The sequence below is a fragment of the Rhinopithecus roxellana genome, chromosome 19 (assembly GCF_007565055.1).
Source record: "Rhinopithecus roxellana isolate Shanxi Qingling chromosome 19, ASM756505v1, whole genome shotgun sequence".
NCBI lineage: Eukaryota > Metazoa > Chordata > Mammalia > Primates > Cercopithecidae > Rhinopithecus > Rhinopithecus roxellana.
Window position 1 is genome coordinate 75,053,007 of NC_044567.1, and position 16,680 is coordinate 75,069,686.

The window sequence follows — 16,680 nt, forward strand, 5'->3', positions numbered from 1 at the left end:
TGTAAACACAACCATTAATTACTATACTAAATGTGAATGGACTAGCTCCTTTGCCTTCCCTGGGGCTGGGAGTGCAGTATGGACTCACTTGCACAATTGAGTCATGTTTGCTAGGGCTTGGGTTGTGGACTTAGCATATTTGCTGAGGCCAGTGCCCACCCCAAGTGGTTGGTGCCAGCAGTGATAGGCTGAGGAGACACCTAAGTGGCTGGAGATTGGTTTGATATATATGGGAATGGAGCAGATAAGTAAATATTTTAGGCAGAGATGTAACCAGGCCATGTAACCTGAACTTTGCTCCAGGGTGTTGAAATTGCCGTTAAAACGCTTCTGGCCTAGAGGCCCTCTGAAGCCAGGGGAGAGAGATGGAGCTTCAACCTGAAAGCCCAGGTCAGAGGGCCCAACTACCCTTTGCAGAGCTGGCTCTTTCCCTTGCAAATTGCTAGTGACGCTTCTGCTGATATGTGTTACTGTTAAGGTGTATCCTAGTGTTTGGGAGGGTGGGGCAGGAGGTGGAGGATTGTCAGAAAAAAATTACATGGAAAAGAGGGCATCCGAGATGTTTTGAAAGGTAAGTGGAATTTTCCAAGTGGAAAAAGGAAGGAAAATCAGTCAGACAGGAAGACATGGAGCGTTTGGGAATGACATGTATCTTCTTGGACTAGGGTGTGAGATGGGCTGGAGAGATGGGTCAGGGCCAGTTGTCTGGCATCTTGTGTGTCTCAGAAGAGGGTAGGGACTCTGCGTAGGGAAGCCCAGGGCCACTCTGAGAGCCCTAAAAGGGAGCTGATGCCTCAGGCCTTTTTTTTTTTTTTTTAAATCACCATCAGGGCTACCCAATAGGGTGGGCTGCACTACCCTGGCTACTTCCTAGTGGCCCCTTGCTCATAGCCATAGTATTTTGCCTCTCTGAGCTTCCAGAGGTTTTAAGTCTGGGGAAGATCCAGGGACTCAAAGAAAGATTGGGGTGGGAGTTAAGGGGCCACAGGTTGGGGGAGTCAGACAGGAGGCCTTTGAGGAAAATAAAGTCCCAAAGCCTGTGAGTGTGAATTTGGAGGCAATATGCTGACTGTGTTCTGAAACGTTTTCAGACACCGGCTAGGTGCAACCAAGTGTTTGTAGGGCGAGGCTCTTCATGGACTTATCACTGCTTACACAAGCTTGGGATGTGGTCTTGCCCTCAACAGGTAGGTAGTCTACTGGAAAACCAAACTAGGCAGGAAAAAAATTAGTTAATAAGAAAGGACTGAACCGGCTCAGAGAAGGCATTTAACAGATGTTTGTCAATCAAATGAATTAAAGTATGAATGAATGAAACTCGAGGCAGTGGGTGAATATGTCCCAAGAATCCAAGTGAAACACGATATCCCGGGAGGCGGGACTGGAAGGGTCCAGAGAGGGGTCAGAAGCTCCTGGCCTTTCTGAGCTCCCAAGTGCCCAGTCGCGGACCCCCGGGACCAGGATGCGCTGACAACCTGGCTGGCAGGCGGGTCCTAGTGGGCGAGGCGAGGGAGGCGGCGGGAGAGTAGCAGCAGTTTCCCACCACTCCCTCTCAGGCACAGGGTCCAGAGAAGCCCGTGGGGAGGAAGCGCAAGTCCGTGGCCCGCCCCGTTGCGTCCCACCCACCGCGTCCCCTCCCCTCCCGCTGCGGGAAAAGCGGCCGCGGGCGGCGGCGCCCACTGTGGGGCGGGCGGAGCGCGGCGGGAGGCGGACGAGATGCGAGCGCAGCCGCGGCCCCGGCCGCTCTGGGCAACTGTGCTGGCGCTGGGGGCGCTGGCGGGCGTTGGCGTCGGAGGTGAGTGAGGCTCTGGCTTGGCAGCGACGCAGCTGCCCCAGGATCCGCGCCGCGGTCAAGTTGCGGACTTGGAGCCGGGAAACCCGGAGGGCTGGTTCAGCGCGTCTGCGCTTGGAATGCGCGGGTCCTGGCTGGGGCCGTCGGAGCCGGGAGCTGGGGACCTTCCTGGCCCGGCGGTGGCGGGGCTGAGAGGTGCCTGGTGCCTGGGGGCGGGTCCTCCGGGACGCCGAAGCCATCAGCCAGGCTGAGAGCCTTACCGGCCGCCGCGGCGCTCACGGAGCGGTGGGCTCATCTCTGAGTCCCGCAATCAGCCCGGGCTGCGCGCGTCGTTGGTGGTCCCGGTCGGGCCAAGGACTCCTGGCCCAGGAGCCAAGGCGAGGTGGGGCTTCCGGGGGTTGTTCCCGGGCCTTGGCAGAGGGATGCCGCCGTAGCTTCCTGGGTGAGAGCGAGCGCGCGCGCGGGTTAGCCAGTTTCCCCACATTTCCAATTTCTCCTGTTGTGCTTTCTTCAAAAGGTTTTTTCTTTTTCTTTTTTCTTTTTTCCTTCAACTTGGCTTCCTGCGGGATTGTTTTGGAGCAGGATGAGGGCTTTGCCTCCTCCAGTGTCCCTGGGTGGCAGCGGTGCCTCTACTCCCGGGGCAGACCCTGCACCCGAAAAATCTCTACTGTATTCGGGGAGCCATGAAAAGGCTCCCTTGGGCCGGTGAAATCCTTGGCTTTGTCTCTGGCTGCTGCGCACACCGTCAGCCGTCAAGGCAATCGGCATTCGGCTTCTTTGGTGCTGGTGACACAGGTGGAGGGATGGAGGCGGGCATATCCCGGGATTGCTGACCGTGGTCCTCTTGGAGTCCTTGGTGATTTTGCCTGGGGTGGGGAGAAACCCTGGCTCCTGGTCTGCTCGGGCCGCCTCTGCCTCAGAGGATGACACAAGAGTGCATGTAAGTATTTTTAATAAAAACTGTAGTACTCGTAAAACAACCTACACCCTGCAGAAGGGATTTGTTATTTTATTTTATTTATTTATTTTTTTGAGACTGAGTCTCCCTCTGTTGCCCAGGCTGGGGTGTAGTGGTGGGTTCTCGGCTCACTGCAACTTCTGCCTCTTGGGTTTAAGCGATTCTCCTGGCTCTGACTCCCGAGTAACTGGGATTACAGGAGCCTGCCACCACGTCTGCTAATTTTTGTATTTTTAGTAGAGACAGGGTTTCACCATGTTGGCCAGGCTGGTCTCGAACTCCTGGCCTCAAGTGATCCACCCACCTTGGCCTCTCAAAGTGCTGGGAATACAGGCGTGAGCCACCGCACCTGGCCAGGATTAAAAAGGGAAGCTTTGTTGATAAGTTCACTTCAAAGATAAACTATTCAAAAATACTTTAGTGATTCCCTTCAAGACTCTTCTGTGTATGTATAGACGTATGACTCATCCTGGACAGGGCAAGGATATCTTTTTTTTTTTTTTTTGAGATGGACTCTCGCTAGAGAGAGGGAGTTTCTCCATGTTGGCCAGGATGATCTCGATCTCTTGACCTTGTGATCCGCCTGCCTCGGCCTCCCAAAGTGCTGGGATTACAGGCGGGAGCCACTGCGCCTGGCCAAGGATATCTTGAAGGAGGAATTACAGTTGACGTATAGGGGAATATTGCAGTGGTTATTGCTGAATTTCCTATGTGACAGGGACTAAAACAGATCAGCTGATAGTGTTCGAGTGCAGTCTGATGACTATGACACAGAAATAGGAATCTCCAGCATTCTGCCCTGGGACATGTGGAGCCTTGGATCAGATGCGGGGAATGGAGAAATCTACCAGGGCAACTCAGTCAAAAAAAAAAAAAAAAAAAAAGATATCCTTTCCCTGTCCAGGATGAGATGCTTGCCTCCATGCACTTACAACAATTTTTGCTGTCATTAAAAAATTTTCACATTCACAGTATTCCAAATTCACTTTGGAGTGTATTGGATTCCACTGCATTGACATACCTAAGTTTGCATTGAAGGATCCTTTAAGATCTCTGGTCAGGCACGGTGGTGGCTCATGCCTGTAATCCCAGCACTTTGGGAAGTGGAGGTAGGAGGATTGCTTGAGCCCAGGAGTTCAAGACCAGCTTGGGCAACATAGTGAGACCTAATCTCTACTAAAAATTAAAAAAAAAAAATCCTTAGGAGATCTGTTCACAGATTAATCTTGTGATTGGGATGATTCCAGAAGTGGTGATGGGTTGGGCTGGGCTAGCCCCACACTCTCTTTGAGAAGCAGCATACAGTAGTGTTTAAGGGCAGGGGCTCTAAAGTCAGACTTTCAGAGTAATACCCCGCCCCCAACTTTGCAAAGTAGTTTCTATATTTATATCTGCCATCCCAGTGTTGGTGGCAGGGTCATCAGATCCCTGGGGAAGCAGATAGTGGGATGAGAGTAGGACAGTTGGGTTGGGACTCCAAGTGTCGAAGGTGCACAGAAAGAGCTGTGTGGGTGTGGGAGTAGCACAGAGAGGTTGTCCCAGGGTAGTAGAGTCTGCTTTGGGGAGAACAGAGGTTGACTGAGGATAGCATCAAGTTTTTTATTTTATGTACAAAGATGATCTTTTTAGCTTCACCCAGGAAGTATGGGTTCTGTGTCTTCCTCGTGTTTAGGTTTTTATTCTGATCTAATTAGGTCTAAGCTGAGGTGTTTATTTCTCTTCTGGAGTTTATATCCTAGAAACTGTCCAATTGAAGCCCTCTGCAGGAATCCTCAGGTCCTGGAGAAACACAGGAGGAAGGCTTGTTGGCTTCGGAAAGGGAGAGCTATGGTTTAAAACCAGTAAGATGTGGGTTTGATTCTTGACTTTGTCTCCTGTAGGCTGTGTGGCCTTAAATAAGTTACCTAATCTCTTGAGTCCTCAGTTTCCTCATTTGTAAGGTGGAGGAAACAATGCCTATGATTATGCTGATTAAATGAAACAGAGGCACAAAATAAGTATTTAATAAATAACAACTACTGTTTTCATTATTCTTCCTATCCATGCTATCTACCATGTATTGGAGGCAAAAACTGTTACCGCTTCATGCGTAAGCACTTTGCAGGCTTTCAGAATGAAACTGATGGGGTCCCTTTCCCTACACATATGTGAGGGGTGGTCCCTCTTATTTCAACTCATTCCTCATTGCTGACTTGGCATATCTCAGTTACTCTAACCCAGCAAGAATCCACAGAAACAGCCAAAGAGCAAAAAGGTTTATACATTTGCTTTACCCATGAGAAAACCTCAAGCTCTGTATCTGAAAAAAGAGGAAGATAAAAGGATCTATAAGATTTCAAGTTCCATGAGGAGAGGGACGTGTCTATTTTGTTCAATACTCTATGCCCACTGCCTGGCACATAGGCAGCAAAATAAATATCTATGGAATGCTACGAAAAGGCATCTATAGATGATGTGCCTCTCTTTAAGAAACCCAATATTTGAATATTTGCACTCATTCATTTAAGATCCTCAAGTGCTGTTTGGATAATCTGGAGGGTATTAAAACATAGACAAGATTTTGAATTCTTTGGGCATTTGAGCTGCTGCACTGTTGCACCATTTAGACCTGTGATCTGAGAGTGTGAAAAACTCAAGGGATCCTCTGTAAAGTATCTGCGTTTTTTTTTTCCTCCTGGAGGAGCCAGTAGAAGGGCAGCATTCTCCTTTCTCCCCCTTAGACGTGTGGATGTGAGGGCAAAGGTGAGGAGTGACAGAGGTCTCCTGGGAAGACCATAAGATGGGGTAAGCACACCACAGTGAGGAGGGGGAGTCTGGCTATGACTCTAGAATTTCCTGATAGAAATTTCTCCTCTAAAGCTCCCCACCCTACTTGGGATCTCTGGTTATCATCCCCTCCCAGTCCCAAGAACCCTTCTTCCCTTGTTGGCAGAAATCTCCAGGAAGCATGCCCACAGGAACCACAACTCATGAATCAGCAGACAGATAATTAACCGAGGGAGTGACTGAGCAGCTTCAGGGATGAACCGCGTCGTTGTACCCAGCCCTCTCTGCTGCCCACAGAGTGGGCCTGCTGCTCCACCCCATCGCCTCTGCTCCCTCTTCCTGAACCTTGGCCCTTCCTGAGTGGGACCTTCATTGTGCCTGATGGAGCTCAGGCCACTAGTGGAAATGAAGGTGGGAGAAGGGAAATGACTCTGTTTAGGGGAACTGCCTATTCTCCATGTGGGAACTGCTGGCATTTATTGAAACGTGAAACTCTCCAGCAAAAAAGTGATAGCATCTGCCTTTCTGTCCATGCACGCAGTCTCACCAGAAACACTCTTCTTTTTTTTTTTTTTTTTTTTTTGGTTAGGTAAATCAGGTATAATTTTATGTACAGTAAAATTCACCCTTTTTAGTGCGTACAGTTCTATGAATTTTGACAAATGTATACAGTCAAGTAACCATTGCCATTATCAAGATACAGAATATTTCCATCATCCCCCAAAGTTCCCCCAAGCTCTTTTTTTTTCCTTCTTTTTCTTTATAGAGGCAGGGTCTCACCATATTGCCCAGGCTGGTCTCGAATTTCTGAACTCAGGCAATCTGCCCACCTCGGCCTCCCAAATTGTTGGGATTACAGGCATGAGCTACTGTGCCAGGTACCCCCCAACTCTTTTGTAATTGATACCCTACCCTCAACCCTCGTCCGTTGCAACCACTGATCGGTTTCCTGTCCCTGCAGTTCTGTTTTACAAAATGTCATATAAATGAAATCATGCAGTGTATAGACTTTCAGTCTGGCTTCTTTCACTTAGCATAATACATTTGGGGTTCATCTATGATGCTGCATCTATCAGTAACTCTAAGACATTGTCTGAGGCCACTCCATCATCCTCAGTGTTGGAACAGTTACCCTGAAAACAGTGGGACCGGATCCATTAAACCTTGAAGGTGCTATCCACTTTCAGTTTCTAAATTTTCTAATTGGATAGATGTATTTGGCTATGTATAAGCCATTAGATTTTTCCATGTGCTAAGTAGTTAAAGACTTAGATATTAGAGAGGATTTTGTAGCAACCAACACTTATTATTCTTGCTCATAGGAGTAACAGATATTTTGTGGCCAAATATTGTATGTCATGATGCTTGGAGCCAGAAGTTGTTGAGTAAACCTGGGGCTATTCTACCTTTTTACATTTTTGGTAGCATCTCTGAAAAAACAACCCACTTGACTTTTTTTTTTTTCCTCTTTTTTGGGAGGGTGAGTGGCTTTTTGGCCAAAACCAGAAAGCCTGATAGACAAATTCTAACACCAGACGTAACACTAGATGTCTTCTGTTTTTCTGTCATGTTCGCATGAAAAGACTATTTACTCACCCCACTCTTTCTGTTTTATAGTTGAGTTAGTTCAGTTTCTTAGTTCAGTTAGTGAAGATGTTTAAATATTCAAGGAGAGAAGGAGAAAGAATGAGGTGATACTCATCTTTAAAAAGTCAAAATAACAAATATTGTTATTTCTCGGCCGGGCACGGTGGCTCCTGCCTATAATCCCAGCACTTTGGGAGGCCGAGGTGGGTGGATCACCTGAGGTCAGGAGTTTGAGACCAACCTGACCAACATGGAGAAACCCCATCTATACTAAAAATACAAAATTAGCTGGGCATGGTGATGCATGCCTGTAATCCCAGCTACTCGGGAGGCTGAGGCAGGAGAATCGCTTAAACCCAGGAGGCAGAGTTTGCGGTGAGCAGAGATCACACCATTGCACTCCAGCCTGGGCAACAAGAGTGAAACTCCGCCTCAAAAAACAGAACAAAACAAAACAAATATTGTTATTTCTCAAATAGGTTCATCCACATAGGATCATTGTCAGTCATTAAAATTGCTAGTTCCCTTCCAATTCTATTTCTCTATAATGTTCATATTAATCAGGTGGTGTATTCTGTTTACACATTTTCCCCTCGCATTTATGATTCTTTGTGTGTGTGTGTGTGTGTGTGTGTGCGCGCTTGTGTGTGTGTATTCCTTTATTTAAATCCGTGATATATAGTACTTTCTTTCATATAGAAAAAACCTCAGTGCGGAAAGAACAATTTATCTGGAATTAAGAAACCTACATTTGATTCACAGTTCTGCAGGCTTTTTCATCAGCTTGCTGGGTGACTTTGAACAAGTCACCTTACTTTTAGACCTCAGTCTCTTGCTGTCCCAGGGGCTGCAAAGTGGGACAGAGAAGATGAAGGGAGATACTTCAGTGTGCTCCTGCCCCTCCCCACCACCTTCAACTGGAACTCTTTTAACTAATTAACAATTTGGATTTCATGTAATGATTTCTTTGGGAAAAAAAGAAGATCCTGCTGTTAAAATCAAGCTTGAAAAACTTTGCACTAGAAGAGAGCTCCAGAAGCTTGGCAGAAGACACATTCAGTAGCCACTTAAAAAGTCCCTGTAGTCGGCCGGGCGCGGTGGCTCAAGCCTGTAATCCCAGCACTTTGGGAGGCCGAGACGGGCGGATCACGAGGTCAGGAGATCAAGACCATCCTGGGCAAGGTGGCGGGCGCCTGTAGTCCCAGCTACTCAGGAGGCTGAGACAGGAGAATGGCGTAAACCCGGGAGGCGGAGCTTGCAGTGAGCTGAGATCCGGCCACTGCACTCCAGCCTGGGCCACAGATCGAGACTCCGTCTCAAAAAAAAAAAAAAAAAAAAAAAAAAAAAAAAAAAAAAGTCCCTGTAGTCAACACTGCATCTCTTTGCTAATGGAATTTTTGGATAGAGAAACCTGGGTCTATGAGATCCACTGATGGCTCCAAACCCCAACTTTAGCCATCGCGCTTGTTGAACTCCAGATTGAACTTTTGCTGGAGCCGCCTGCAGGGAGCATATTTGACCAGTCCCCAGGGGAGGGGAGGGTGGTGTTTCCTTCCTGGGGCTTCCACAAGTTGAGAACAGACCATACTGTCCTGGGCAGTTCTTGAAGGCTGTGAGAGTGGGCCTGACAAAGTTTACTCCTTTTTTTCTCCATTCTCTTTCATTATTATTATTATTGTTGTTTAAAATTAACAAATAAAAATTATATATATTTATGATGTACAACATGACGTCTTGAAATACGTACACATTGTGGAATGGTTAAATGAAGTTAAATAACATATGCATTACCTCACATACATACTTATCGTTTATTTGTGGTGAGAACACTTAAAAATCTCCGCTCAACAATTTTCAGGTAGATGACATGTGGCTATTAACTTTAGTCACCATGTTGTACAGTGGATCTCTTGAACTTATTTCTTCTGTCTAACTGAAAATTTATATCCCTTGACCAGCATCTCCTCATGCAACTCATACCCCAAAGCTCATTCTTATGTTCCTGCTAAGTTTGCCATTCCAAGAGGTTTTGATGCTGAAGGTGCAGTTTGTAGAAAGCCCAGCAGACTCTGCGGAGCCTACATTTAAATCAATGCAAATGTCTACAGGGAGGCAGAACAGAGGACATTTCAAATTAGCTTTAATTTTCTTTTAGCTTATAAAAGTAATTAAGCTTATTATTAAAAAAAAAAGGCAGCTCAGAAATATAACGCAGAAAGTACAAGTACCAGTTCCTTGTAGTCTTGTCCTTAAAGATAACCACTGCTGATAGTTACTGCAGAGTTTTTTCCTATGTATTTGTCAACATATATAATTATTTATCATTATTGTTATTTCTCAAATAGGATAATCAATAATAGGATCTTTTTTTTTTTTTTTTTTTTGAGACAGAGTCTTACTCTGTCACCCAGGCTGGAGTGCAGTTGCGTGATCCTGGCTCACTGCAACCTCTGCCTCCTGGGTTCAAGCCATTCTCCTGCCTCAGGTTCCCGAGTAGCTGGGATCACAGGCATTTGCCACCACGCTCAGCTAATTTTTGTATTTTCAGTAGAGACAGGGTTTGGCCACATTGGCCAGGCTGGTCTTGGACTCCTTACCTCAGGTGATCCACCCACCTCAGCCTCCCAAATTGCTGGGATTACACGCATAAGCCACCGCACCTGGCCCATTGTCTCTTAATAATATACTCTAGGCATCTTTTTATGTCAGCTTATGGCTTTCCATTATTTATCCCAAGAGCTATAATTCTAGCCATAAGGCATACTGTTTGTTATATGGATATATTAGAATTTACTTAACCAATTCCCTGTTGGCAGACATTGGGGTCATTCCCAATTATTTGCTACTACAAATAAAGCTGCAGGTGATATCCTTATTCGTTTATTATGCACCTTTGTTCGAGTGTTTCTACAGACTTAATTTCTTGAACAAAAGTTGGCGGGTCGAAGGGCATGCATATTTTAAATTTAAATTTTAATAGGTGTTGTCAATTTGTCCTCCAAAACGGTTGAACCAGTTTGCTTTCCTACCAAGACAGGCTGGCAGTAAGGACTGGTGATAGCACCACAGCCTGCTGTCCACACCCATAACACATGAGCTGGGGGAGGAAGGCTGCAGAACTGGACAGCAGGATGCCAAGGAGGTCACCAATAGGGCACTCCTGGACTGAGCCTCGGACAGCTTGATACAGACCTGCTTCTTCTGTATACTGAATGAGTCAGATGAGAGGTGGGGTCGATGCTAATAAAATTTTCCAGAACTCTTGAGATGCAGTGTTTGAGTGAAATATCAGGCCATCAGGAAGAAATGGCCACTTGTGCACTGCTTGAGGGTTCTTATATCTTGGGTTCCTAGGCTTCCTAGGGTATGAGTCCACCTGTTGATGCTTTCTGGCTGGAAGAGTGGATACTTCCAGGACTGGCAGCACCTTGAAGATCATCGAATTTGACCCCTGTTTGTTTTACCAAAAAGCAAAAAGGTTGTTTCTGAGAAGTGAAGTGACTTGTCCAAGATCATACAACTGGCTCAGTGGCATTGGTTGGGTCTCTCCCTGGGGGCTCTTGTCTCCTGCCCAAAGTGATTTCTTCACTATATCCTGTTAGAGACAAAGGGCCCTTTCACATCTGACCCTGAGGTGGAGGGGAGGGGATGGGGATTCCTGGTGTAGGAAGTGACTAGAGTGAAAGTAAGGCGGAAGGAAATGAACATTTATTGAGCATCCGCTATAGAGGGTTCTTTCATATGTGTTATGTCATTTAATCCTAACAACTTGGGAGCACTGGGGAAAGGAAGCAGCTGTCTGGAGTCTCCAGTGCTTGGCCGATGTGGCTGGTTAGACCCGTTAAATGCTACAGAGCAGTTATAACTTCTTGACTACGAATGTGACATAGACTCAAAGAGGCACTGGGCCTTGGAGAGAGCACCAGAGAGATGAAGGGATGTGTTCGAGGTCATATGGTCAGAGGAAGGGCAAAGATGGCTTTAGACATGAGGTTTCCTGCTGCTTTGCATGCTGTTTCTGCCATAGCCACCATGTCTGTTGTTTTACTGCCCCTGCCTTACCACATTTCTCAGGAGCTGAGTGTTAATTTTAGACCACGACCTTAGAGAAGACAGGGCACCGTCGCGGGATGGGATTTATGCAGTTTTCAGCACATGACAACCTAGTTAACCTTATTGGAGATGATAACCAGACATAATCTGGCTTCATTTACAAGGACAGTACCTGCCCTAGATTTTCCCATTAGCATCATCTTGAAGTGTCAGCTCCACAGAGAGACCTTTCTTGACCACATGCTCTAAAGTAGACTCCTTCCCTCATTGCTTGCTATTCCCCGCCCTTTTTTTCCCCTTTGAGACAGAGTCTCACTCCATCACACAGGCTGGAGTGTAGTGGCACGATCTTGGCTCACTGCAAACTCCGCCTCCCAGGTTCAAGCAATTTTCCTGCCTTAGCCTCCCAGGTAGCTGGGATTACAGGCGTGCACCACTTTGCCCAGCTAATTTTTGTAGTTTTAGTAAAGACAGGGTTTCGCCATGTTTGCCAGGGTGGTCTTGAACTCCAGACCTCAGGTGATCTGCCCGCCTCGACCTCCCAAAGTGCTGAGATTACAGTGTGAGCCACCATGCCCGGCCTATCCTGCTTTATTTTCTTACAGCATGAAGGGCCAATGAAAGGATATGGCCAGTGGTCAAGACATTTGAACTTTGTCTACAGGGAATCCACTTGCTCAGACAAAAATCCTTCTTGTCTTTTCCTTGTGAACAAAAGTTCTCTGAAAAGGAGTTGGGAGGAAAGACTTTATTCCAATGAACAGTTTGCAAATTGGGGAAACTCAGTTGTTGGTGTCAGAATTGGGGGTTTATAATGTAAGTTCCTGCCCAGGTTCCTGATGAGGTCCACTTATGCAAATGAACAATTCCAACTTGCTTAGTTCTGTTTGGTTGAAACAACTGAGGCCTGTCTGGTCAAGGCAGCAGAGCCCTGACTGGTTATTTTAGGTTAGCTCTGGAGGTTCCAAAGTTGAACAGAGGTGTTGATTTTCAGGGAACTCAGAGTGGGTTGTGACCTCTAGTCAGCAAATGGCAGCTTTGCTCTATTTAAAATTTAGGCCCACTTAGCCACTCTGGATCTATCTTGAAGGATTGGCTCTTTCAGGTTCACATTTGTTCACACCCTCATGCCCTATGAGCCATCCATCAGCAAGTCTTTAGATGGAACGTATCTAAAGTCTGACCACATCATTGACTCCGCTACCATCCAAATCCGCTGCCATCTGTTGCCTGGATTATTTTAGTACATTTCTAATTGAATAATAAATCTCTTTCCTTTTTACTTCCCTTCTTTCTGTCTTCCACTCAGCAGTCAGGATGATCTTTTTTCGCTCACCTCTGCTCAGATTCCTCAGTGGCTTCCCACTATGTGGAGAAAAAAGCCACACTCTCTACCATGGCCTATAGCTTCCTAGTGTTCTGGTCCCTAATGGCTCCTCTAAGCTCCTCTGTGCTTCTCTCTTCCTCCTTTGTCTCTCTGCCTGCTGTTTCTTTAACAGGCTGATGTCCATCCAGATCTTGTCTTGGGTTCTTTCTGGAATGTCTGTGCCTTAGATCTTCCCATGATTCACTCTTTAACATCATTTTGAAATGTCAGCTCCATAGAGAGACCTTCTCTGATCACATGCTCTAAAGGAGAATCCTTCCCCTCATTGCTTGCTATTCCTTTATCCTGCTTTATTTTCTTACAGCATTTGCCACTGTTAGAAATTGTGCATTTTTGTTGTGTATTTTTTGTTATCATCTTTCTCACGAAAATGTAAGCTTCATGAGAGCAGGGGCTTTGTTTAGTTAATCATTGTGTCTCCAGTGCCTAGGAGAGTGCCTGGCACAGGTAGATGCTCAATGAACATTTGTCGAGTAAATGAATGAATGAATCAATGACTACTGACACCACTGATATATACAGGTAGAAAAATGTACAGCTAAAGTAACCACTTTTCAAACCTTATCCATATGTGGATTAAATGCACCAAAAATTTCATTTCATGCTGGCTTTTTTCAATCATGCAAAGTATTTCATGGCAATGTTCTTCAAAATCATGCCATATAAATGACGGAGGTGCAAATCCATTTTGTATTAGTTTCTTAGGGCTGTTGTAACGAAGCACTACAAACTGGGTAGCATAAAACAACATAAGTTCATTCTTGTTGGAAGCTAGAAATCCGAAATTAAGGTGTCAGCAGGCCTGTGGTCCCTCTGAGACTCTGGGTAGAATCATTCCTCCTTCCTAGCTTCTGGTGTTGGCTGGTAATCCTTGGTGTTCCTTAGTTTCTGGCTGCATCACTTCAATCTCTGCCTCACGTGGTATTCTCTCTGTGTGTCTCTGTCTTCATGTGGTGTTTTTCTCTTCTCATAAGGACATCAGTCATGTTGGATTAGGGCCCACCCTAATGACCTCAATTGATTACATCTGCAAAGACCTGATTTCTCTGTAAGGTCATGGTCATGGGCACTGGGGTAAGGACTTCAACATATCTTTTTTGGGGACATAAGCCAACTTATAACACATTTTAATATTGGTGGAGGCAAATTATACACAAATATTTTCCAGTGTTAAATACCATATTTAACTGGCTCTGATATACTTAAAAACAGTTTTACATCTCTGAAATCAGGATATATACTATATCCACAGTGTTAGATTTGATGAAATATGGTTGCCTGGATTCTCTACAGCTTACTGGAGCTTTTTGCTCAGAGCACAGAGGTGTGCGTTACCTTAAACTCCACCTCTTTGTCTCCTCCTTCTTTGAGTTACTTAGCTGATGCTACATTTAAGGAAGGCACAAAATTAAAATAAACTTTCTTGGCCACTTGCTCTAGAGAAACCACTTGTGCCTATGTAGGACAGTAAGCATGAGATGTTTTGTTTTTTCATGAGTCACACGACCAGGTGACTATAATGAGGCACCATGTGAGTCACCCACTGTCCCCATGGACCTAATTGGGAAGTGACCAGTCGAAGGTCAGTGGCAGGGCTGGGGACCCAGATTAGAATTCCTTTCTGGCAGAGTGATAGATGTCCATAGTGTTTGCAGCTCATCCTCCCTTCTCGATAAACACCTCTCACTCTGACTTAGCTCTCTCCTGTAGTCCCCTGTCCTCATTAGGGTGGCCTGTTCCTACAGTCCAACATCCTGTCTCGTTGGACAACATGTCCTCAAAATAGCCCCCACTGACGCATTATGACTTCCACTGGATCCAATTCCCTCCCTTGTTTCCTTTGTTCCTTCATTTTTCCCAACCTTTGTCTCTCTTCTGGTTCTGTGATTCAAGCTGATGTACCAAACCACAACCTTCTACTTCTACTTTCCAGGCAAACTTCTTGGCTGGTCTTGATTGGATTAAAATTTTTATTTTCAAAAAACTTTTTTGAGGCAGGGTCTCACTTTGTTACCCAGGCTGGCGTGCAGTGGCACGATCACAGCTCGCTGCAGCCTCAACTTCCCAGGCCCAGCTGATTTTCCTGCCTCGGCCCCCTGAGTAGCTGGGACTACTGGTGCATGCTACCATGCCCAGCTAATTTTTAAAAAAATTTTCATAGAGATCGGGGTCTCACTATGTTGCCCAGACTAGTCACCAACTCCTAGGTTCAAGCAGTCCTCCTGCTTTGGCCTCCCAGAATGCTGGGATTACACGCATAAGCCTGGATTTTCGAAGACTAATATTCCTAACCTCATGTAGAAGCCACATCTGACAATTAAACATTTTACCCTGGTGTGATACTTTCTGGCTGCACACTCCCACCACTCCTTCTGCTCAGGGCATACTAAACTTCATGTCTAGTATCCCCTAGAATGATGTCATCAAGGAAAAAAAAGTATTCACCTGCCCTAAACAACCTGAGACTCAGGATAAAAACAACAATAAAACCAATATAAATTATAGCGGCGGCAGCAGCATTTATTGAGTACTTTCTGTGTTCCAGCTGTTGTGCTAGAGTTTTACAGGGTTTGGTTTATTTCATCCTTACAACCACCCTATGAAGACTGGGGTCAATCCACCTTGTCGCCGGCTCTGGCTAACCTGTCAGAGGAAAGGGGTGGTAGGAGGTAGGAGTTGTTTGTTCTTTAAGTGACATTATGGTGTAGATTCCCACTTTAGCAGGACTGAGTCTGGGCCCCAGAGAATGAGCAGGAACATAGGCTTTATGAATGACTGGAAATAGTGGCCCAAACTTCTTCCACATGTTCAGGAGGGAGTGGTGGGCTCAGAGCAACAACTCATTGAATCAGCATGGGCCCAGTGCAGAGACTTCTGATGAGTCAGTCACTTTTAACCACTGCATTCCAGGGAACTGTCTGGGTAGCAGGACTTGGTTGGGGGTAATATGGGGGGTTCATTGGTTCTCATGAAATCAATCTGTGATTAATTAAAAAGAGTGGATAAAGGGACTGGGTAACCACGACTCTCCAGGCATGACTTCCTAAAGAACAAATCCTGGCACCTCATTTTATCCTCTGGGGTCAGGGACCACTGGTTCACTGGGAGGGACCTGCTGTTATTTATTTTGTATCTTGCAAAGCTTCCTATTGTGGCTCACAGAGACTCATAGGGAAATCAAGGACTCATAGGGAAATGCTAATTTGAGAATAAATGGATGGTTAATGGATAGACTGGGAAAAGTCCTAAAAAGTAATCTGACAGTGTCTGTATTAGTTCATTTTCATGCTGCTAATAAAAACATACCCAAGATTTGGTCGTTTATAAAGGAAAGAGGTTTAATTGACTCACAGTTCAAGATGGCTGGGGAGGCCTCAGGAAACTTACAATCATGGTGGAAGGTGAAGCAAACACATCCTTTTTCACATGGTGGCAGGAAGGATAAGTGCCAAGCAAAAGGGAGAAAAGCCCCTTATAAAACCATAAGATCTCATGAGAACTCACTCACTATTATGAGAACAGCAGCATGGAGGTAACTGCCCCCATGATTCAATTACCTCTCATCAGGTCCCTCCCACAACACCTGGGGATTATGGGAACTACAATTCAAGAGGAGATCAGGGGGGTGGGGCAGGGGCCACACTGCCAAACCATATCATTTCACCCCTAGCGCCTCCCAGATCTCATGTCCTCACATTTCAAAACACAATCATGACTTCCCAACAGTTCCCACAAATCTTAACTCATTCCAGAATCAACTCAAACATCCCAGTCCAAAGTCTCATCTGAGACAAGGCAAGTCTCTTCTGCCTATGAGACTGTGAAATTGAAAGCAAATTAGTTACTTCCTAGATACAATGGGAGTATAGTCATTGGGTAAATACAGCCATTCCAAATGGGAGAAATTGGCTAAAGCAAAGGGGCTACTGGCCCCATTCAAGTCTGAAATCCAGCAGGACAGTCAAGTTGTAAAGCTCCAAAACAATCTCCTTTGACTCTATGTCTCACACCCAAGTCATATTGATGCAAGAGGTGGGCTCCTATGGCCTTGGGCAGCTCCACCCTTGTGGTTTTGCAGGGTACAGCCTCTCTACCGGCAACTTTCATGGAATGGCATTGAATATCTGCAGCTTTTCC

At 45.8% G+C, this 16,680-nt stretch overlaps 1 protein-coding gene and 1 non-coding gene across 3 annotated transcripts in view; one reads left to right on the top strand and one right to left on the bottom strand.

The window, feature by feature from the left end:
- Positions 1-1,666: 1,666 nt before the first annotated feature.
- The window catches only part of ITGB3 (integrin subunit beta 3), a 61,182-nt gene continuing 46,168 nt past the window's right edge, over positions 1,667-16,680 (top strand). Inside the window, exon 1 of one of the 2 annotated variants that reach the window (XM_010363525.2) lies at positions 1,667-1,795. In XM_010363525.2, the coding sequence (XP_010361827.1) occupies positions 1,717-1,795 (79 nt within the window). In that variant the 5' untranslated portion in view covers positions 1,667-1,716. Of the gene's footprint in view, positions 1,796-1,869; positions 2,733-16,680 lie in introns of those variants that run through there. The other variant, XM_010363526.2, reaches the window with a different exon arrangement.
- Positions 7,000-7,062, bottom strand: LOC115895014. The gene has a single exon (XR_004055224.1). It is a non-coding gene; the product is annotated as a U7 small nuclear RNA (small nuclear RNA).